This window comes from Coptis chinensis, chromosome 6, assembly GCF_015680905.1.
Source record: "Coptis chinensis isolate HL-2020 chromosome 6, ASM1568090v1, whole genome shotgun sequence".
Lineage (NCBI taxonomy): Eukaryota > Viridiplantae > Streptophyta > Magnoliopsida > Ranunculales > Ranunculaceae > Coptis > Coptis chinensis.
The window spans coordinates 29,335,594-29,360,111 of record NC_141461.1 but is presented as its reverse complement, the minus strand read 5'-3'; the positions used below and the strand labels follow the sequence as shown (position 1 = coordinate 29,360,111).

Below are 24,518 nucleotides of genomic sequence, written 5' to 3'. Positions count from 1 at the left end.
TAAACTTATCTAACTCCAAAAACCCAAAAGCCTAAAGTCAAAGGCCCAAAGTCTAATACAAAAATCCAAATTTTGAAAATCTAAACTAAAACCCATAAGCCCACCCACGATTGGGCCCAAGCCCAAATCAAGATTTACTGTTCATCTTCTTCTTCCTCCAGCCACTCTCCTCCACCTCCAGCCACCACCGGCCATCTAACAAGACTCATGGTTTGACCCAAACCACACTATGAGTGGTTCGGCCCAACCTCAAACCCAACCAAGGGTCGTCTCCCTCACCAGCGCCATCAACTCTCTCCACCGATCAGCCACCACCGGATCAGCCACTCGCCAGCCCTCCCCACCTAATCGAAAATGCTCCCCTTCAAAACCCCTATAACATTAACCAAAGCAAGAACCTCAATTCTTAAATTCGAAATCCTTCAACCAAAACTAGATCTGGGAATTTCGACCTCCATTAAAGCTTGTTCAAAGCTTCAACCACACCCTCTCCAAAGACCCAAACAACCACCAACAAATCAACAATCAAAGCTACAGCCTAACCTTACAACAAAACCAACAAAACAAATCATTCCAACAATAAAAATCATGACGAATTTGGTTTGTTTTGGCGCCATTATCGCTCCTCCGAGCTTCAAATGCCCATCATCTCGCGACACCAACAAATCGCCGTCAATCAAAACAACAACAATCACAACAACAGTATTCAAGTTCAACTAATCTACAGGACGACTCTGGGCTCGCGTCTCCATTAACAAAGCTCCAGAGTTCGAACTGTTCCAACAGTTTCAATTCTCCAATTTTAGAGTTTCACAGAGTTTTTAACAACACGACGTGACACCGAATAATAATTGGAGAAAACACATAAATAAAATGGAAATATTGGACAGAAATAAATATCTCTGTATACACGTAAAACAACTATAGGTTTAATAAAAACAAAATAGCTACTCACCTTTAGCGCGCTCCGACTATCAACCAGCTACCAGAAAAACCTTCATTTTCTTCTTTTCAAGAAATCCCTTTTTTTTTTTCTCTCCTCTCTATAAAACTCTCATTTGTGTTTTTGACCAACCCTATTCTCGTTTCCTTTCGTTAAAAAACAAAACCCCCGAAATAGGGAAGAAGGTTTATCCCATAAACCCACGTCTCTTATTTCCACTAACACTTATCCTATTTTATTTATCTATTATCTATTATCTATTATTATTATTATTATTAGGAAAAAGAATAAAACACGGGGTGTTATATCGTGATTCTTGCCAGAGTGGCATCTGCTGCCGGAAATGAAGGATATGGTCTACTGGATCTCCTTTTCCATCGTACCTTTCGAATCTAGGCTAGTTGAAACGCTTTGGGACTTCTTTCGCCTAGATGCCATCCACCAATGGGTTGCAATTCAGACCGGCCATCACCTGACTAGCTGCTCCCCCACGACTCTTCGGCTGCTGCCGGTTAGCTTCCCAATCGTTATTTATCATTTCTTGCACCTGCTCAACTGTCAAACCGGTTATCGGATTTTCCACAAGATTCGGCTCATTCTCTTCCTCTTCCGCATTCCCGCTTGCCTCTTCACCCATCTCTTCCTCTTCCCTTTCTATTTCTCGTCTTAATTCGTCATTCTCCTCTCTTAGCCTCCCGATCTCTTCTCTCATGAGCCGCGTCGCTTTCGCTTCCTGCTCTTCTCTTCTATCTCCTTCTTCCCCAACCACTACCTCAGGCATTGGTTCCTGTGCGGCCCCCTTCTTCGGTCTCCCTACCTATTTCTTAGGTGCCATCTCTTTCTTACTCCTCGGTCCCCACAAATGGCGCCAAATGTAAGAACCAAAAACCTCCAATGGAGTAAAACACAAATAACACTCAAATAGAACCACAAAATCTTGGTTCCGTTCTCTCTTTCTTTCTCTTCTCTATTTTCTCTCTTTTTCCTTTTTCCTCTCCACTTTTTCCTTTCTTTTGCGGCCCCCTTTTCCTGTCTTCTTTCTCTTCTTTTTATACCCCTCCCCTTTTCTAGACCATCCATCTGTCCCTTCATCTGACGGCTCTCCTCTTAGCCGTACCTCGGCCACATCTACCCTTAGGGTTTCGCGGCCTGATTCTCCTGCTCCCTGGGGTAGCGTATTAAATTGCTTCCCTCCCTTGTCCCGCTAACTTGGTCTTCGCTCCTCTATTGAAACGCCCCCATCCAGACCGTCCCTCTTCCTTCCATCCCTCGACCCATCTTATAGCCGTACCCGTGCCACCTCCCCTCTCTAGGGTTTCGCGGACATGATCCCATACTCCCCAGCCTACCTTGTTTCACTACCTCCCCCCCTTTGTCTTTGACCCAGTCCCGCTTTATATAATGGGCCACTACAAATAATAAATGAAATGCACTGTGGAACAATAACAATTAATATTAGTTATGAGCGGTGGCGATGAATGAATGCGAGTGAGCGAAGCGATGAACAAAGAGGTGGTGAACATGAGCGATGAACAGTAAATCCATCCAAAGAAAAATTGAAACTTGAATCGAGATAAAAGAACTTCTTCTTGTGAGAAAAATTGAAACTTGAATTGAATACTAAAAATTAAAAAAAATAATTTTGATTTTGATTGATGGTGAGGTATTCCTCTCCTAACATACCACCAAACTTTGATTTGAACCTGACGCTCCGATACCATGTTAAATTGCATGTTAGTGGTGATGCTAGGAAAGTTGTGATCTCTACCCAGAGTTACATATTTATACTAACCTACTTTAGGTGTGAAGTAACCCAAAACATGATAATAGAAACTATTAGATATGGATGTCACACTTATAGAAATGTGGAACTTTACTTATAGAAATGTGGAACTTTACATATAGGACATATTCTAATATTACTAGCCATCTTCTTGATTTCGAGGTTCATTATTTTTTTATTAACCTATCCCACTTCTCCTCAATGAATTAATTAATTACTAATTTTTCTTTTACAAGGTGAAATGGGTAATTCTCAAAGTTTCATCTACACGTACATGTAGATTGCAAACCAATGCTGGGGCACTTACAAATTTTGAAGTTCTTGATTTTTTAAGATCTAGAGACGCATCAACGGACCCCACTCGAGTTATTGCCAATGTAGCTCCATCTGAGTTCCAGGTGTGTTTTAGATTTTCTGTTCAAATAATAGTACTAATAAGAGTTGTTTTTTGTGATTATGTTGTTAATTAAGTTTGTTTGAATGGTTTTTCATGTTAGGTTTATGATTATTTGGTTTAAAGTGCTGCTCACAATCAAACAAGAGAAAGTATTGATGAGTTTTTGACAAGTTGCATAAAATTTGATCTTGAAAAAGCTTAGAAGCTTAACCTTATTAATATCAGACCTTCTGCTGCTGAAATCGACTCGGTAAGCTAATTCCGATAGTGTGCAAATTTCTTTTCTTTTTGTCATATTTGTTAGTGTGTTATTGTTTTGCAATATTATGGACTAAGACAATTTTCATAATGCTACTACATATGCTGATTCACCGTTGCTCAATTCCAACATTAACCACTTCTAATTCACCGTTCATTTCAATTGATTTTATTCAAAAGTTACCACTTACTCCTATAAACTTGGGGAAAGAGTCGAGTTCTACGGTGTTACTTTCTTTGTTATGAGGTCAGCAAATCGCCATCACTTTTTGTTCAAATTGTTGTTACTTGGAATTTAGTAAGTTTGTCTACACTGAGTGTGGTGAAACTTATGTTATGTTATTTGGATTTGCTGAGCATAGTGTATCTGTAGCTATTCATTATAATGGCTAGAAAATCCTGATGACCTGCAGATTATATAAAAAAGTACTGTTTGTCCTGTTTCAAGTAGCCAAAGTGAGAGTTTTAATTAGTGATTCCTAATGGTGTTTATCATCATAAGCATCTGATTGTAAGGTCATAGTGTATTTTACCAGCTAGGATCTAATGCAGACTTTAGAAGTTCATCTGGATATAAGTAGGGCCTTTGCGGTTGCTAAAAATTTAAATAGATTTAGGTTATTTGGTTTCATCTCAATCGGCACGTACTATGCTAAGTTGAAACTAAAAGTGTAACAGTATGCTTATTTCTTCTTTTAGGCATGTGTTCAGTAGTTATTTGTTGTTTTCCTTTTTAGGCATTATGTTTCGTGGGAAAAGAAATGAAGTGATAAAAAATTTAGGTATTAGATAAGCTTCTAAGCTATTTTAAGTTAAAGACCAATACAACTTCAAACTTTTGATTTGCTTTAATGTGTAATTTTTTTTATGTGTGACCGTTGATTGGAATGCAAAATCAAAAAGGTGAAAAAATAGAAAAAGGTCTTGGGCATATATTAATTATACTTTTTAACTGTTGGTTTTCGCCAATTCACTTTAACTTTGTAGTTTTGAGCATGGGCATAATTTAATAGATCAATCACGTTTACAATCAGAGTAGTATGAGTGCTGCTTGAAGAACTGCCATATGGGATCATAATTAATGGCATCACTTATGGCACTGTAAACGTTAAAAGTGAGGTTTATGGTTCTTCCCCGTCTATTAGATTAAAAAACATGATACCATGTGATTGTTTGATTGGTTATTAAGAGTTTTCTGGAAAAAATCACAATTAAAGAGTTGTGTTCGCAGCAATGAAGTCATGTATGCGAATTTTCTTTTTAATCTTTTGGTGTAGTTATTGAGTCCAGTAACCTTGAAACCCATAATTTTGTTTGTTCGCACTCGCAGGCTAAAGATGTTGCTGAGTTTATTGCTTGGAAATCTCTTATTACCTTGCAAATGGATACTTTAGTCAGAGATAATGTTATTCGCAGGTCCTTGAACTTTACTCACTCATTATCTTAAATATTTTATAATGAGGTAGCTTAAGATTGTTATTTCATCCCAGTTTGGGTGAAACCATGCTGTGTCAGATGCATCTCAGGTGTTATTCCCAATTGTAGTTGTCTAAACCTTGGGTTTCTGTCCCCTTCAAGGGGAGAGGGATTGGCCTAGAACACAGAAAATACATTAGAACACAGAAATTTTCACTTCATAGGTTGTGCAACTGTGTTCAATGAATTCCACTCTAATAGTCGAGAACAAGTGTATTGAGATAATCCACAACTAAAGTTCTTGCCTGCTTAAGAAAAGTGGTATACCCTTGAAAATAACATACGCTGAATGATATAAGAAAAGTTCTTATAAACCAAATATACGCTAAATGTACGCTAGGTGTAAGTAAGTAATTAACAACTTAAAAATAGAATGATATAAGAAACTCTTCCTCAAAACCAACGAAAAAAAAACAAAAGCAAACAAAAAAAAACCTCACCCCGCCGGTACATCGTTGATCAATTCTTTCCCTCTCTCTCTCAATCTTCAAAGTGGAGAAAGAAAGAATAAAAAATTATAAAGGCGTGTACTATGTTCATCAGCAACATACTCAAGTTTGAAGCTTGCTAAAACAAAGGTAATGATCTTCCTCATCTTCTTTAAATAAACCTTGCCTTTAAATAAACCTTGGTTTGCTACTGCAAAGGTTGCAATTCCATTTCTAAATCAATTTATAAATTCATCGATTGAAAGAAACATTTTTTTTACAAAGGGAAAGTTAGGTTTATGTTGAAAGTTAGCAGCGCAAGAAGTGTAATATTTTTTATGGATTGGTTTTGGGGATTCATGAAGAGCTTCAAGAGGGGAAATATTGTGCTGAAATGGAGATTTGGAAGTTGGCCTAATATACAAAAAAGTTCTCCAGACTTTTTAACTGAATTTATTTGATTTTGTAGGTATATTTACTATCTTTTAAAACTGAAGCTGTTTGATTGGATACTTACAACCCAAAATTTGGGATTTGTGGTTTGCACTTACCAACAGTGCAATGAAAGTTTTGAATTCTTTTCAAAGATATTCAGCGACATGATGTATTTTTTGAATTAAATAAAATTTAATTTTTCAATGATGCTAATTCTAACTATCGTTCTTCAACAATTTTTAGACTTGGCAGATTTTCTATTAGTATGAGTTTTGTAAACCAAAATAATAGGTGTGCCGCTCTATTCATCATAAATGCACCATTATAGTTTTTTTTCTTCTCAAAGTACTACTGATGAGTTATATTTGTGTTTGTGTTGTGATGATTTCTTTTGATGAGAAGGAAAAAGGGTTTGGGCTTATATGCAAATTCATGATAAGGAAGTTAAGAGTTAACAATAGAGGACTCTATGTTATTGCTCAACCTTCTTGGTGGACTCTTTGTAGGTACATTTCATTCCTATGAATTTAGCGTTTATAGTTGTTTTGGTCATCTTCATTATATATTTTTTTTTACAAAATATGTTATGGCATGAGTAGTTGCTTTGCTTTAATCATTGTTCATTAGCAAGCCGATATCTGCAAGTTATTCTATTAATATAAGAGAATTTAATCGATTGGTTGATTAAGTGAGATTAGAGCAACATAAAAGCTATAGCTCAGGATAAGAATAGCGAATCAAAACAGCGAGTAATTTGTCATGAGGTGGGATAGACTTTTGTATTTAGATGTAAAATAATTTGTGGTTCTCAGGTTAGTCTCATGTGGCTATCTTTTTATTTTTATTTTGTTTCTTTGTAATAGTAGGCTTTCTCGGCCTACTTTCTTTTCACTTTTAATGAGATTCAACTTTACCGAGAAAAAAAAGAAGAAGAGCGAATCAAAACTTAGTTTAACACTTTTAATGGTTCGGGTTAGCCTCCTAACATGCCGCAAAATTTGCGTAATTGAAAATTGTGATAACCAGGGTAAGCTGGGTTCCTGCGTGTTATTTGTTTTGTTAATTTTGGTTATTGAAAAACAAGTCCTTTGTTACTTTTCGTCTTTCAGTAGTTATGAAGTCCTATGTAATGAATCATTTGAATTTAAGTTGGGAATTGAGATTGATGGAATTCGGTGAGAAGGAAAAGGCCATATCAAAGTTCTTTAGGGACTACGGATTGTTGGTCTTTTACTATTGCCAGCGTATGCAATGAACAACGATTTATTTGTGTAGTGTATTTATATATGCGTCAATGCTTGATATCAGTCTGCCCCAAATGATAAAGACCATTACTATATATAGGTGAAATGTCATTTGTTACTACTCAACTAGAATAGATACAATAAGGAAGGGAAAGGAGACAGTTTGAGTAAATAGTAACCCAAGTCCCAATCTGATCTGAGGGAAGAAGTCCCAACTCCCAAGGCAGTAGTGACTAGCGAGTACACTACTATGAGAGCCTAGAAAGTCAGATTTAGTTAGCCAGTCATTTCCATATTGCAAAGATGTGTTGATATTGGTAATTAGTTCGAAGCATTCAAGAAGCAGATAGTATTATAACTTACCAAACTGGAAAGAAGATTTAGAATAGTATCTATAGTTTTTATATATATAGTTATATTCAACTTTAACTGTAGTTTTATGTGTCATGTGGCAGAACAATAGCAACAACACAAATTCGTTGACTAGGAAAAAAACATTACAATAAGGTTCTTGAGCTAAATGGTTAGTTAAACATGCATTTAGATATTGACACATTAAGACCAAGTTTGTGAGCTATCAATTAGAAAGATAAATTTATATCCAAGTGTTTGTTTCTTTTTTTGATTTGTTTTTTCCTATTTCCTTCTTTCAGATGCAGAACGTTTAGATTGGAAGAAAATGAGCTTCAGTTCTCAAAATGAAAAAGGTTTTACCCCGATGATCAAGTAAGAATGTGTTAGCTATGTCTCTTGCAAGGTAGTGTTGTTCGGAGCTGGATCCCAGCCAATTCCACATCTGTGTTTCTGTGATTTTTTTCTTTTATAGTTGAGATCGCATTATTTAGTATAAAGAAAGTAGTAGTGCAGTAGTAAAAGAAGAAACAAAGGAGAAATTGTAGAAAGGTGTCACTTTAAATCTATATCTAAGGTTTATTGTGAAGTGGTTTCTATATGTGAAAGTTCAAGTAATTAAGTTGTTGGCGTGCAATGCATCTTTTGAATTTCAGGTACATGCCTTATACCACCATATCACGGTACTTGAAGTCTGAAGACTTGGGTGAAATCACACTTCTCACCCCAATACACCATTTTAGGAGTTGCAAAATAACTTCTCTTTGAAAGTTGATGGGACGGCTTCAAGAGGGGTTTACTTATATGGATTGTCTTAACCTGCGTTCATCTGAGAGAAGCTTGGCAAAACGAATCAACGCTTTTGCATTGGTGCCTTCTCTTTTCACCTCTTCGTATGTTCCTGTTTCCAAGTTAACTCTAGACAATGGCTTCATTAGAAGGTCTTTACCTATCTTGATCAGATCTTGCATGTTCTCTTTAGTGCTTATATCTACCGAGGAAGCAATTCCAACTAAATTGCCAAGCTGAGATAAATGTCAAAATCTTTGTTGATAGTAGTATAGTTAGGAGTTTGGTTCACTATTTATTCTTTAGGCTTTATATTCCGAGTGGTTCTGAATGTGGGTCCCAAGTCCCATAGAGATATCGAGGCTTAGGTCATGTTGTCAAATAACTGAATAGGTATTGTAGACATAATTATCGTTCACTACAAGTGATTAAACTCTTAACCTGATGGTTTTCCTTTTTCCAAGTCGTCACTCCCTGTTATTTGAGTGGATACTCACATTTTTTTTTGCTAGGTAAGCTGTAACTTCATTAGAATAAATTAGTATCATATGATGGTTTAGAAAATGTAAATGATTCAAAAACAAAATGAGGTATTAGATAACGAGATTAGTGTAGTCCATAACAGTGACGTAAGGGGTCTGCTGTTATAACAAATAATCCTTTTTAATCAATGATGGTAGAAAGTTGTGTTGGTGATATTGTACCTCAATACGCAAATAATTCTTTTCACTGAGGAGTGTTTGGAAGAGAATGCTAGCATGAATGTCAACCATATCTGCACTTGCTTGAGTGAAAGCATCCAACAACAACAGAGGTGAGCTGTCACCATTGTACAGCCATGCAAACGTTCCCCACTTGGCAGCCATAGAAGCATCAAACTTCGATTCTTCTTTGGCAGATCCAGTGCCTAAATATTACCATAAACCTCCCATAGTTCATGGGTTTGGTTGCGAAAAAATTCTGTTTTTGCATTATTATCTCTTACATGTTTAGTATCGAGCCCTCGATACGCTACATCAGAATCTTCTCTTACCTGCAACCCGAATTTGTTGACCTTAAATATCAATTCGTTCAGTGCCAACTTTATAAAGCTAGGTTAAGAATGACATACTATGTGTAAATATCTTATGCAACGAGTCCAACACATCACTTGTGAATATGCCAGATTAGTTTCACAATTTTAGTTACATAGATTAAGAAATATTAATAAATTATTGAAAATTTTAGCTTTATGCCCAATTGAAGTTTTTTTCAAAGATCTGAATAAGTATGAGTTGGTGTGCTCAAGAATTTGAAGAAATATTCGCCAAATTCAAAATTACACACACGGACACATATATGGCTATTTTTTTGGACAAGATATCATAAAATCTATTATACTAATTATATTTCTATGAGATGGACTACTGGAGAATGTTAACTCAAGAAAAGCTTTCTTGACTACAAGATTAAGACATTGCGCAGGTTGTGTGAGTTTTAAACTAACAGAAATTATCAACCATGGTAATAATTCACTTAGGATGTTAATTATGATACTTAAAATCATTCATCCTCTATGGTATCATCATGGCTTCATATTTTTGAATATTAAAAAAATAAAAATAAAAAAAAGTATTAATTTTGATTACCAAAATTCATTCCCTTTAAAATAAAAATATGACTTTTGGAGAGAAGGTTGATCCTATTAACCTTAACTAATATGTCTAAAATTATATTGTTTGACATTTTAAATATATGTTTATGATGTTTGGGTTAACTACAAATAGTTTTAAGTTTTTTATCCAAAAAAAAAAATTATTTCATTTAACTCGCCATTGGTTTCCTCTCAAAAACATTTAAGATGTGAGTAAAATGATCAAAAATTCGTTTGTAAAGTTTAAATTTGGAGGAGTAGGCTCAAATTGAATTCTTCAACTTACCATTCTTTGACCTAGCCTATTCATTTTTAAGGAATCTTTTGAATTGTTAATTAATGGTTCAACTTTACTTTTAAATGTACAATGCAACAAAATTGTCGTTCCAAAAAAAAATTGTCCAATGCAACCAACTTTTGATTCGTTTTTTTGTAAAAACCCCTTTTCAATCTTAATCCTTCTTTACAACACGCGAACCAAGTGAACTGCTTTTCTTTATTTCTCTTTTTTGTTATACAAATTTTGTATCCCAATACCAAACCCCTTTTGCATAGCATAACATATATGGTAGAACATACAGTTGTACAACAGTCGTTTCATTTTACAAGTTAGCAACTCCATTTGTGTTTCAATATAAAGGAAGAACTTAAAATAATAATCATGAACCATATTCATTTTAGGTTAAACTATTATGAGTAGTTGTACGTGGTTGGTGCCATCTTGAGTTTATTTGTATGGTGCATCGATATGTGCTTTTTATAATTGATGAGAAGAAGAATGAGATTACGGTTGATAAGAATTGGACATCCAACCCACAGACAGGAACGTTCTTAGAGCATCATATGTTTAGCTTGTAATTGCTACTAAAATGTAGTTAATGTTTCGGAATGCCCGACTTCAAGAGATCATTACTAAACCACAGCTTACTATGCTAAGTGAAATTACTAGAATATGTACGACTTCTTTTAAATACAGTCAGGAAAATGTCATAAAAATGTTGCTTTTTATTTGGACAAGTGGTCTAGGATAGAAAAACCTTCTTAGGACTAAAGGAGTGCAAAGGATAAATTTGTTTCATTGTGATTTGGTGATTGTGCAAGGTGAGAAACATTTGGCATTTCATGTGTGTCGGAGTTGTTTTCATACGATGTGCAAGAATTAATAGGCTCGAGGTCATGCACTGTAAGCTTGAGTCAGGCTTTTAAACAAGCATTGCAGGATCTAAATAGAGATTGTCGATGATAACAGAGTAAGTTGGTTTGAAGCGGTAGATGCCCATGTGTTTTTTCGCTAAATTTCCTTCTTTCTTCATTCAATAACTTAGGGCCCTTTGTCTACTCTTTTAATCCATTTACAAATAAGTTGAGATAGTTAAGGAGAAACTTTCTTAATAGAAAATTAAAGTGTGGATGTTTTTAATCCCATGCTGCATTAAGGTCTCTTTGTTGATGGTTTTACCCATCCTTGAAACTTCTCTTATGGATAGGCACCATAACATCCTTCATAGTAATAATATTATGAGTACATCAACCCGATTTGATTCACAATAATAACATTATGGATCATCTTTATAGCAGCTTCCTCATTTGATTCCGTGTTCACTGAAGAGCAAAGCAAATAACATGTTCATATGATAATACGTAATTGTCTTTTACACAAACATAACACATGATTAGAGAGTAAAAAGTTATTATGTTTCTAATTATTTTCATTACTGGGTTACAGGTTGTTCAGTAAATCAATTTTATTATAATTCATTAATAAAATTTAATAAAAAGGTGATTGTAGAGACATTAAGTATCAATACCCTTTCTTTAAAGTCATATGGGAACGTATTGAAAGTAAGTTTCAAGTCAGACTTGATTTCTAATGCCAATAACAAGCACTTAGAAAGGCAGAAGCTCTAGTCTGGTTCTTAAACTTGTGCCCCTGTACGAGGCTACTACGTTACAGTGGATGGTATGTTCTCCTTACAGAGACATAGAATTCATATAAATTTCAATGATGATTTAGTACCAAATACCTTATTCTGCAACCAATTCGTGCATAACCAAGTCTATACGACCTTTTATCTTTCAAGAAAGTAGTCTGCTTACAAAAAACAATCATCATCCATCTATAGGGTGTTGACAATATCCTAGAGCATGAGCCTTAAGAGAAATGTATTTGAGCAAGCAATCCCACTCACAATATACTAACATCCTCCATCAATGGGTGTTGAGCAGTAGACAAAGTTTTTAAGTGAAAACATGTTTAAGCCTAAATGAGGATCAAACTGTCAGTTACATGGGTATGTCTCTCATTTTTAAAACGAGGGGCTATCTCATCTACCACCGTCTGCCTATATCAGATATCTTTTTCAACTCTCTTACTTTTGGAACTACTACGTGATGTTAACACTTTGCTGTGTAAAGAATTGAAGTTTCTTATCCGTTCAGTGCTAACTCAAATTCCTTGCTCACGGTTCGTCAATTGTTTAGTTAAAGTAGAGATTCGTTCCAACCTAAAGCCTAGGATACATTACCAAGCTTTAGTTTGCTCTTTTAGGAAACTAATGAGTAAGGCTTTTATGCTAAGTCTTGTGTAACGCTCGTATTTAAAATATGTATTTATTTATTTATTTATTTATTTAAAATTTGTTGGATTGGATTTGGGATATGTGGGCCTGATTTCTGGGCCTGAGTCTGTGTTGGGCTTAGGTTTTAAACCCAGGTATATATACATATTTTTCTAGAGAATAGGATTTTAGATAAAAATAAAATAAAAATGGAGACGGAGATAAAAGCTCGCTTGCTAGAGTGTTGGAGTGGGACGATTCGGACTAGGAGGGATTCGTGGTGTTTTTCATTATTGTGAGTAGATTTTATCTTTCACCGACTACTAAAACTAGAATTTTCGTCTATTTAAAATTTACAAATTTATTGTCAAAATATATGAGTTTTCTGTTTATTTTTGCTGTTCATTCTGTTGTGTACTGAAATATTCTATCTGCTGCTAAAACCAAGTTATACTGATAAAATTGGGTTTGATTACTAATAAATTTTAATTATTTATCCATATAGAGATATAAACTGTCACTGTGAGTGTTGTTGATTGTGTTATCAGTTTCATTAGTTTTGGTTGGACTGTTTTGTTGGCTGTCGGGGTAGAATCGGTGGTGGCAATTGATTGTGGGTGGAAGGTGGCTGCCGATTGGGTTGTGTGTTGTTGTTTGATGGAATACGGTGGTCGGGCTATCCATTTGAGTAGTCTGTGGTGTGGTTGGGCTGTTGAAGCTTTGAAAAAAAGCTACAAGGGCGTCGACATTTGTGAACAGTGAGGTTTTGTTTGGGTTTTGACTTCACTCCAAAGGTTTGGTTTTGATGGGGATCGAACCCAACCATTTGGTGGTTGTTGGGGGTTGGCAGAAGCTCCCAAGACTCGTTAATGGTGGCGCGATTCGGTCGGGGTCGAGTTTTGGAGGTGAAAGGAATCGAGTTTTGTGGGTATGGAAAGATAGGGTTTTTCACAAGGGTCAAAACCGCTGGGGTAAAAGAGGGGAAGGAGGAGAGTTGGTGGCGCGTGAGCTGGAACGTGGAGGAGAAGAAGCTGCTGGAGGGAGGAAGACGACTGTTAGTTTAGTTGGGCTTGGACTTTGGGCCAAAGTCTTTGGTTTAAGTTGTTGGGTCGGATTCATTTCTATTGTTTTGAGCCATACCACATTAGTTAGTCTTTGGGCCTTATTGGTTTTCTTTGGGTCCGATTTTAGTTTGTTTGGTTGGGCCAGTTCTATTTAGTTGTTGGGCCGAAATCTAATTTTTGTTTTGGGCCGAATCTAATTAGTTAGTCTTTGGGCCAGATTCTTTTATTTTCCTTGGGCCGAATCACTTAAATTGTTTTGGGCCAGTTTCTAATATTGTTTGGGCCAGCCCATATAACTTCAAATGGATCCAATGGGGTGGGTCTTTAAATATTTAGATTTTTGGGCTTTGATTGTGGATTTTTGACTGTATAATTGTGCTACGTTTTATGTTGTAAATTGTATGGACAAATCAAATGCTAAAATGCTATGGAAGCTTGTATAAATTTGTTTGTCATTATCTAATTAAGATTGACGTGAGTAGTGTGTAAAACATACAAATATTGGCACGTAACAAGAGGGGAATTCTTATAAGACTTAGATATATACGTTTTTATGAGAATTAAACTACACATGGACTCATATTCATGGACTTTAGTTTTGGGCTTTTTGATGGTTGATCAGTTTGACCTGACTTGTGATTTGGACTCGAATAATTATGCGTGATATTTGGACTTAAGTTGTTCTTTCTTTTTAAAGTCGTTTCATTTTGATATTTGGTGGAATGGACTTATATTTTGATTATTTATATATTATTTATATTGTGCACAAATGGAAATAATGCGTGCATCTGATGGTGAATTGATTTCACATAAATATATTGAACGAATACATTACATGATTGATTACTACTATGAGTTGCTACTTAAATGAATTGTAGTATTTATGAAGGCTTGATACATTCCATACAGTGTAGTGCAATATATGATTGGCACGTGAAATAATAAGTTTTGAGATTTGATATAGAGATGTTTGGATATCGTGCAATGAATAGTATTGGCACGTGATAATGTGAATTTTTTTTCTAACGAGAAACGTTGAGCTTCAGTACAATTAAGTATACTGGCATAAGATAGAACAAGAATTATTATTGAGATTTTCCAAATATGGTGGTTTAGTGCAATAATTTATTTAGCACGTGATAGAGTGAAATGGTTATGAGATACTAAGGTATGACACCTGAATAAATTATGTAACGAAAATCCTAGAACCTAGCTACCACAACTCATGTGATTTGGCCCTAGTGATGGGTGTATGTGATATGATTGGCCCTTCTGGCGTTTCAGTGAATCTGAATGGCCCTTCCGGCGTAAGTAATTTGATTGGCCCTTCTGGCGTTTCGGTGAATCTGAATGGCCCTTCTAGCGTAGCCGAATAGTGGCTTGATTATTCTGTTCGCAAAACTAGAACGAGACGCGCGATATTTTTAGGCCGAATAGTGGCAGTACTCACATAATGGATTTCGTGTGAGGGTTACCTGGTATGCGATATCCCGCTTAGGGTAGCTACGCACGGAGTGGTTCATTATGTGAGGGGAGGCATGTGGATATACATGTTCGGTGTTGGGTAGCGATTGTGGTAGCCAGGGAAACTAGGTAAGACATAGATACGACGTGATTTTAGGGACACGCAAAGAAAGCCTTAAATAATATAATTATGGTAATATGTTGGTTAATGATATATCTTTAAATATATGATTGTATATGGTTTTGCAGAAGGGTGGGTTAACCTAATTACTTGTGCAGAGACGACCCACTCTGTAATTGAGCATGAAATGCGGTAAGTATAGAATATGCTTGGCTAGTTAGTAGTTTAGTTAGAACCTAAGGCGCCTCGGTGGAGGAACTAAATGCCTTTGCATTATTGTTGGGAAGCTAAGGCGCCTCAGTGGAGGAACTACCTGCCTTAATTATTGTACTTAAGGATGTTGTATTATTCGTTGGATGTTAAGGCGCCTCGGTGGAGGAACTAACTGCCTTATTTAGTGTGTAAGTATATGTATAAGTATATATTGTATTTTAGGGCTACTCACACCAGCATTGTTTATAATGCTGACCTGATTTGCATGGTTGCTTATCGGGTGTGTTCATTAAATGAACATAGTTGATAAGTCTTGACAGGTTTAATGTTGAAGAAAGTTGGTTGCTGCTTGTCGTTTGCGTTAGCGTCGCATTTCAGGATATGTTTTGTTTTCCCTTAAGGTGAAATAGATTTTCAGTTGAGACAATGTTTTTGTATTTTTATTTGTAATTTTAATTAAAGAGTTATTGAAAGGAGATTTGTAACCTAATCATATTTGTGAATTTTTGTAATGAAGAGGACTTTTGGTTATCTTAAATTTTTTATTGGTTTTTAATTATCCGCATATTTAAACTGATTATGGGTTTTTGGGAGTTGAGAGTGTGTCACACCTCGAAAATCGAAGAGTCGGGAACAAATATTGTTTTTCCGAATTCTGTCGAAATTCGGGGTATGACATCTTGATTTGTTTTACTTTCTAACAGCCACTTATCATACAAGACACGAAAACGGAACAACTAAGATTTTTAATAAGGTACTTAAAGAGAGAGAAAGGGTAGAAGATTATGTTACTCATGCAATGTCTCATTATATTCTCTTAGAATCAAATTACTACTGTCTCTAAGCCATTTTGGGTTCATTATCGAACCCCAAACAGATTGAAAATCGATCCCTAGTGAGATGAACTCATCTCTAAGTCCATTTCCCTAGCATGAGGAATTGAATTGATATTTTATCTCTGAAATACCATCTCAACTCCTGGACTCATGAAACAGACTCCTGTCAACTAGAGGAATAAAAGGTTAAATGTGAATCGCGCGCGCGACTATCCCAAGCGTGAATTGAGTGGCGCACGCGAGTCATTCTCAACTTCCAGGCCTCAAGTTTGGCCGGACACTACCATTTTGGGGTAGGGTGTTACATGGGTCCTAAGTTCTAAGCAGTTAATCCTACTTCTAAGAAACATATAAGAATCCTCACATGAGCATCATTAACCCTCCACCTTGAAGGGTTTTAGCTCATGATCCTTGGATTATTGAAAGACTACAAGTTTATCAATGCTAATGTAAGAGGGGAAGAATAATAATAATAATAAACACTTGATTTACCTAAGGGGAATGTTGAAATTTATTCAAGAATGAATTAAAGAGTTTTTACCATTAAAACTATTACAAGCTTTTTTTAACATAAAACAAAACTAAAGATAAACTACAAGACAAGGAATGAAAAGGAGTCAAGGGAGTGAGTGCTAAAATCAGCCCCCCTTCAATACATATGAGAGCTTTCTCTCTTCCATCCCACGTGAAACCACATCCCACATTAAATTCAAACCTATCTAAAACCAAATCAAGACAAATTAATCACTATTACAAGAATCCAAATTCAAGTCTTCCTAATTAATTAGATGCAAGGTGTTATGTGGTGCCAATTATTTGTTTGACTTGTGAGCATGACTTGGGACATGATATGACTCATCCAATCTTGCGGGCTCACACAAAGTGGGTCCACGTACTGCGTCTATTGGCGGGCCGGTCTTTTGGTATTTTTACAACTTTCCGCCTTTGCATAGAGTTCGTCACACTGATCGTCTGAGCAGCTCACTTGCCTAATTCGGAGTCCTGGTTCAAGAGATATGAGCTTCGAAAGCTTGATGCTTCTGTGCACTTAATCCCATTTCTGACTTGATTATGTCATGTTTGAGTCTTTGGGCTTTACTCCGGATTTGGTAGGCTTCACATGGGCTTAATCGGAAAACTTTACGTATACTCACTATTCCGTGCTTAAATACTGACTTTATCATCATTTTTATGTTGGTTGCGCAAACCTGCAAAAGCACGAAAATACTATTATTTCATGATTATTAAGCACATAATTAACCAAAATGTTACGTCTCTACGGGGTTATAATACAGTTTTGGGTGTTTATCACACCACCCCCAAACATCACTTTGTTTGTCCTCAAGCAAAGAAGAGATATATATATATATATATATATATATATAAATGGCCAAAAATGTGCAGTCCTAAGCTAATTCTCATTTCACAGAGTGCGGTTGCCTTGACCGTATGCAACAAGGCCTTAAACCACTAGGAATTCCGTAGTGGACGAGTTATAGCCTCATGAGAGTTTTCCAGAGAAAATACTCACAAACTTCATTTATACTATAACGACTCAGTAACAAAAGCTTGTTTCCTAAATTAATCTCAGATATCTATATATCTCCTTAGCGGGGAACAAGTATTAATTCCTTTGAAACTCAAGTTAATATGCATACAATAATTAAAACATCTATTTATGAACATGCATACAGTGAACTTTACATTGAAATGTACAAGCAGGGTCGTTTCTGAATCCTTTGGAGAGCGTCCCTAAATAGGTTCTCAAAGGTATGTGTCGAGACACAAATTCGCTCCTAATTTTTCCACTCAGGTTTCCCTAACTCTAATGTGCAGTGGAACACGTTTCCTCACATCTCAATGACAACAGAGGAGTCGAGGTCGATCGATCACATCTACTACTTATTATTACACCATCTTACTCCTAATTGATCTAGAGGTCTTTATTAGGTATTGTGGGGCTTAGGTGGTAGTGTAGAAGAAAATGGAAATGGGAAATAAAAAATGACAAGTATGAGAGAATAAGGTCTTCAAGATATTTACACTAGAGAAATCCTTGTTTTCTTTTCCTGCTTCTACCTGACTTTTCCTACTTTGCTCTTAAGCCTTTAGACTCCTTTTTATCTTTTTTTTTTTCAAAAGCTTAAGAAACATAATTATATTTTTCTTTCCTGAAGCAAGTAACTGACTTTTATTTGGAACAAGTCTTTCTCTTTATTTTTCTACATTTCATCCTATTCCTCATACTCATCATTTAGGTAGGTTATTTTATTTGGGGTTGATAGATGGGTAAGAAATTTTTAGTGAAAGTGAAAGGTTTTTATGAAAGGTTCAGTGGAGTGACTAGCGGTAAAATTTGTAACAGGTATGAATTTTTGGCTATGTCGATCCAAAGACAGCCTAAATTCTCGCCTAGGGTTCGAATGGTGTTCAAGTAAGTAGACGCGTGATTTTCTCTATTTGGAAAAACTACTCCTCTGTGTCATTACTCACATATCACACATATCGAGACTTTTTGGTTAGATTCTCACTAGATTGATAGTTTAAGTAGACTAACCGTGGGTGGGTCCAGAAACTTACTGCAATGTACAATCGATGATACTCAGTGCATGAATACTCATGAAAAGATGTAAAAACTATTTCATACGTATTATCTTAAGTTTTTTAAAAACAAATCCTAATGTGAGATTTCTAGACGATTTTTCATCATTGAAAATGAAACAAGATTTTGTCACTAAGTACATTCACTAACAAGAAAGTAGAAACTATATACAGTCTACAAGTTGCCTAATTTTTGCTAAAGGTTTAAAGCACCCCAAACTGTATGATGCTTAGTCCTCGAAGTATTAATAGATAAAGGAAGAAAGTACCTGAGAACTGTGAGCAAAATTAGGACTGGAATGCTGTAATAGAAAGTTATTATAACATAATATATTATAAAGAAATAAACAAAGAAAAACAATAGCACACTAAACATAACTATATACAATTAGATATATATATACACAATGGCCTACTCAAATTTACCATCCAGTAGGTCCTGATGGTCTGGCGTCTTCTAGAGTGAAATGCATTTCCTTAGCATCTCGCCAAAAGATAATTGTTTGCCAAATGGTGCTCTATTTTTGTTCTCCAGATTTGTTCAAATGTGCCAACATTTTGTCATCATTCGGGTAACAACGAACATGCCTCAGGTACCGTGAAGGATGTCGTCATTGCCGAAACCTTAAGGAACGAATTATTCTGTTTGCCGGGCACATAGAATCTACTTTGACCCAGTCATGAAAAGTAGCTAAAAACTGTGAGAAATGTATCATCATAATTCGGCAAGCGGTTACAGGTAAAAGTAGATACTGATGCCGAACAGTGCAAGCTCTTTTCAGATTGGAGATAACACAGTTTAAGATATCAAAGAATCTATGACCTTGAGCAAACATATTGAATACTACACAGGCATCATCATTGGTAGTAGAAAAATGTGAATCTCCCATGATGTTCATAAGGATAAACAACATCGCATTCCCCACGTTCATGATCATGCTGGCTAAGGGAATGGTGATGTCTGGCCATCTGCCAAGTGAAGCTCTTTCTTCTTTAATTGCAAGACCATCACCGTATCTTGCGCGAAAAGCAGGCCATGAAAAGGAACAAGTAGAGTTATGAAAGATGTATGGCCATGTTGCTACCGGCTCGTGATAGGGAAGATCCAAAGTTAGGGCAAGCATTGGTTCAGAAAAGATATGTCATGTGCCACCAACTTGGATTGTGAACCTATCTAAGAAGAAGTCGTGTGCAAGGTTGAATGCTGGTGTGTCTTCTATATTAGGATAAAAGTATGGAGCCAAACTTGGAGAATAAGTTTGGTCAGGTTGAAGAACTAGGGAAGACCACCCGATGTTGGTGATGTAGTCACGGAAGTAAAGGCCATAAGCATTGGAATCTATCATAGCCTGGAAGGATTGCTCAGGAATGATTTTCGGAGTTTCCATGCTTGATGAAGATGATCTTTGATGGAGTAGAGAGATGGGTAAGGCAAAGCTTCCTGGCAGACTATCAATCAGTGTGAGGAAGCGTCCAAAATAAAGTAGCCACATTGCGTAAAGCAACATGAGGTTCCTACCATAGGAAATCAAGTATGTCTCCCATGCCAGATGGATAAGGATATAGATGAAGAGAAGTGTCCAATAAAGTCTGACTAGATGGATGAATGAGTATGGAAGAAGATAGACCCCTCCTATAATCAAATTTAAAATAACAGGTTAAAATTTATCATAACTTGAATTATGACAATCCTAGTAGGCATTGCTTACAAAAGAAGACACAAAAATAACCACAAATTTTAGATTATTAGAGCACACGACGAAAAACTTAATAATATATTATTTTATTTATTTATTTATTATTTTTATTTATTATTTAAAAAGAAAATCATAGATCACGATGATGGTTATGGGGACGCAGACCGTGCACAATACTGTTTAGTTCATCAATTTGTTGGTTGAGCTGAAGCTGAATGTCCCCCTGATTGGCAGAGAATGTAGTTTGATTCTCCATTAGGAGAGCGTGATTTTACAAGGACTGAGAATGATTTTCCAAGATATATGCTTGTTCAATGTCGTGCATTGCTTGACGTTCTTGGAAATCTAGAAGACTTTTGATGATGATTTCCTGGCGTGCGTGTAGTGCCCGCATGCCTTGGTGAAGAAAATGCATGCCTTCCATAGGATTAAAAATGTTCAGCATGTCATTTTCATCAAAGAAATGTTTAGAGAATGAGCTTTGGTCTTCTTGTTCATCTGTCAGAGTATCTGGAGTCCAAAAACCAGCGGCACAATCTGTGTGAATTACAGTAAGGCCTGCTTTTTGAAGAGGTATTTCTGGATAAATAGCTGGATAACCCCAACACAACATAATTTTTGTGACTAGAGTAGGTAGAGGTGTTAACCGTTTTTTAGGCCTGGTGATCACGTTCCAGAGATATTGGATTATGCAAAAGTCATCCCTTTGATTCTGCATAATCCAAAGTAGGTGGAGTTGAGGTTTTGTCACTTCAAATGTTTGTATTGTACCTGCCACATTGTGCCCTAACCAGTGGAGCACAGCTCGTTGGTTATGTTTCAAAGATCATTGAAGAACAACGTGATGTATGTTTCCAATTTCGCCACGAGATACAGTGGCCTGTAGTAGTTGTTTGACGGTATCAAAGGGTGACTCTGGAATATGGAACTCCGGGTTATTCATTGGAATTTGTAGTATGTTGGAGATAATTTTCCTAGTCAATTCAAATCGTTGTCCATGGGCATGGAAACATAATTTACCATGTTTAGGTCTGCTAAATTGGTAGAACATCAAAACCAATTCTCTGGAATAAGCAGGTTCCGAATGATATAAAAGAGGCATCCATCCTCTATGTACAATTTATGTGTCAAAATATGGAGAAAACAGGTCGTCATAAAAAAAAATCAAATAATTTTTTTCAGGCACTATCTTTCTTGGTTGATCCATTTGAAAGTATAAGTGGGGGAAGGATATTAAAGAATGCGTGAAATTCAGATGGCTAAAAGAAGAGATTTATAGCCAATATATGAGCCTTTACGAAACAGGATGGCAAGTGTAGTTAGATCCATAATTAATATGGGGAAAACACAAGTGAAACATATGTTGTTGTTACACATAATTTTGTAACAGCAACTATGGGTATCCATAGTAGGTCTTTTCATGTCAGATTCCCAAAACAATTAATGAGTTGTTCACAATGTTAGAAAATATGGAGGAAGGTTTCACATGGCAGTTAGACCAACACATATTCTCTATCATGAGTTGTCCTATAGGGTATTGAAAATAACGTCCCTAAGACTGTGACTGAGGTATGTAAAGAGATAGAACGTACAAAGGTGAAGTAGCCACAATATAGTTAGACCTATAGGTAATTTCTGAATTGATGTAGCAAACCTCAATAATGGAAAATGGATAGAATGACAGAGCTGCGTGCGCGACATGTGTTAGACCTACCGTGTAGCGTGCGCGACTTGCTATGAACACAATGAGTCGAGATAGATTTATTTTTGTGAGTTCTTAATTTTGTTTATTTGTTATGGTTTTTATGATTTTTTTTTTTTTTTTTATGTTTATGATAAGATAAAAATACAACTAATACACACAAATATTAAATAGGGGACTTCTCCATTTAATACGTAAACCATACAAATGTTTGAGAATTATTTAACACACCACACTAATATACAAAGCAACAAAGGAAAAGAGAGATGTAGGTTACATAGATCTAGATATTCTAGAGGATGTTATGCATGATTAACAGTATCACAACGATAAATACTGTTATCAAGAAGACCCGGAATGCCGCATCACGTTGTTATTTTTTGAATATCTCGATTGGATCAATTATGTTGAAGAAGATGAGAGATTGTGAAGATTAAGTTGTGGAAAGTGAGAGAATGGGATGGGTGAAGTTTGATGAGGAGTGTCGGATTTTATAGGCGAAAATCTGACCATTGTGGATATTTGGGATAAGTCCGATGGACTTACTATTTGAATCAGTTAATCAGTCCGTTGGACTTAAAGATAAGGCCCAATGCATAAAGCAACAACTAATATCTATTTATAATAGAAGACCATACTCTCATAACATAAATAATTTCTTATTTAATCCGTATGGAGATACAAAATTATGAGAAATTAATTGACATACCATCTTACATTACTAGAAAAATAAAATGCAATACGTAAAGGAAACAAATGACAGAGTCATTTGCAAACTAAAAGAAGGAAGCTGCTACTGTGAATCTTCAGGGTTAGCTGAAGATGAACCAGGGTTCCAACGACGATAGGCACTGCGAGCTCCTAAGTTAGCTAACTAGTCTTGTATGTTCCCTAACGACTGAACCACTTATTCCTGAAACTGCTGCTGATTAGCCATCAACATGAGCTGGAAACGGCTCTGACGATTACGCATCTCCTACTAAAAGTCACCCATGGAAGTTTGCATCTGTTGTTGAAAATCAACCATGGAAGTTTCCATGCTCACCTGGTGAGTAAACATGTTGTGCATGCCAGTGTTGAATGTTTGCAAGGCTTCCATGGGATGGCTGATTCTACACATGGTATCCTTATTAAAATAATTAGGGGGAAAGAGGAGGAGGAGGCACATTATCTCGCTCAGCATCATCTCTTGCTATAGGTTCCCAGTGATGCAGGACACAAGTCTCAAAAATCCCAAAATTTTTGAAAGACCTTGTTTGGATTAATGGAGTAGCAGAATGGAACCCTAAATTAATCATAATCTGTGTAACAAGGACATCAAGAGGAGATTACCTCTCGGATGCAATAGTAAGGACATGGCCAAGGAAATGGACCATACAGAATGTTTCCTTCTTCTCCTGGAGTATCCACAACAAAAGCAAGAACGTCTTGTTGACGTTGGACATCTTCGATATACCAATCACATTGTAGGCCAGCCATTGAGTGACTGCCAGTTGGTTCCGTTGGAGGGAGTGTTGGTACACGCATCTCGAACCATCGTTGTATTCTCTCTCGAGTAACTTGTCGAACATCAATTCCATAGTGTTAGGATACTCCGATATCAGCAAGGTTGGACTATCAGAGTTGATCGGAATATTTGTTATAATTGACAACAACTCCAACGTGAGTTCACGTTCCATCCCATCGGCCGTAATCCAAAACTCATTTCCCCAGAATCTACCATTTGTTATAGAACTTCAACACTAAATCTTCGGAGTAGTGTTTCGGAATTAGGTGCAATAGATACTCCCACCCTCTACTTGCAATTTCTGCATAAAAAAATGGGTGAAACATGTCGGCATCATATAGATTTTTTTAAATTTCGTTCGACTGTGATTTGGCTATTTTCGGCCATAAAGATATCAAATCGGATTGCTGAGGGTGTATATGGGGGTGAACGAAGTGAGGAGAAGATCTTGTATGAAAATATTTGGATTTGGTGAAGATTTGATCGCGTGCGCGAGTCAAATTTAGGCTATAGGTACCGCGTGCGCGAGATTGTAGGTTGGGAACAAGATCCGATTTTTAAGGGAGACGAAATGGGAGAGGCTGACGCGTGGTATGGGTCGCATGAAGGTTTTATTGGCTAGGCACGTGACTTGGGTTGGTTTTGAATTTTTGGTCCAAGCCCATATGAAATCCCGAAATTCCCATTATGTCTTGAAATGTCCCGAAACTTCAAACATGAAATCTCGATTCGTTTCAACTCCAAATGGAGCGAATGAGCTCCCAAAATGATCAGCATTAAAAATGACATCCAATGTGATATGGCAAGGGCACATTCAAACTTGTTTTTTGAAAAGGTTGAAGAAGATTATAGAATATGTTAAGGGGTTGAGTCCTGTAAAAACAGAACTCAACTTTTTTTTTTTTTTTTTTTTTTTTTTGTTGTACAAATTTACAATTGGAGATTTACGTGTTAACAACACTGGACGACCGAATATCATACAATATCAGAACTTGAAACTACCAGAAAACTCACCATA

General features: G+C 36.3%; 1 protein-coding gene and 1 long non-coding RNA gene across 2 annotated transcripts in view; one reads left to right on the top strand and one right to left on the bottom strand.

Moving 5' to 3' along the window:
• The first annotated feature begins 2,845 nt into the window (after window positions 1-2,845).
• LOC147492489 (uncharacterized) lies at window positions 2,846-7,937 on the top strand. Its single transcript, XR_015199231.1, has 5 exons — window positions 2,846-3,124; window positions 3,224-3,373; window positions 4,712-4,797; window positions 6,123-6,226; window positions 7,618-7,937. It is a non-coding gene; the product is annotated as an uncharacterized LOC147492489 (long non-coding RNA).
• Window positions 7,938-8,115: 178 nt separating this feature from the next.
• Window positions 8,116-24,518, bottom strand: part of LOC147492488 (patatin-like protein 2) — a 42,110-nt gene continuing 25,707 nt past the window's right edge. The window contains exons 4-5 of the mRNA XM_086567520.1: window positions 8,809-9,011; window positions 8,116-8,340 (exon numbers count right to left, since the gene is read on the bottom strand). Coding sequence (XP_086423646.1) covers window positions 8,116-8,340; window positions 8,809-9,011 — 428 coding nt within the window. The remainder of the gene's footprint in view (window positions 8,341-8,808; window positions 9,012-24,518) is intronic.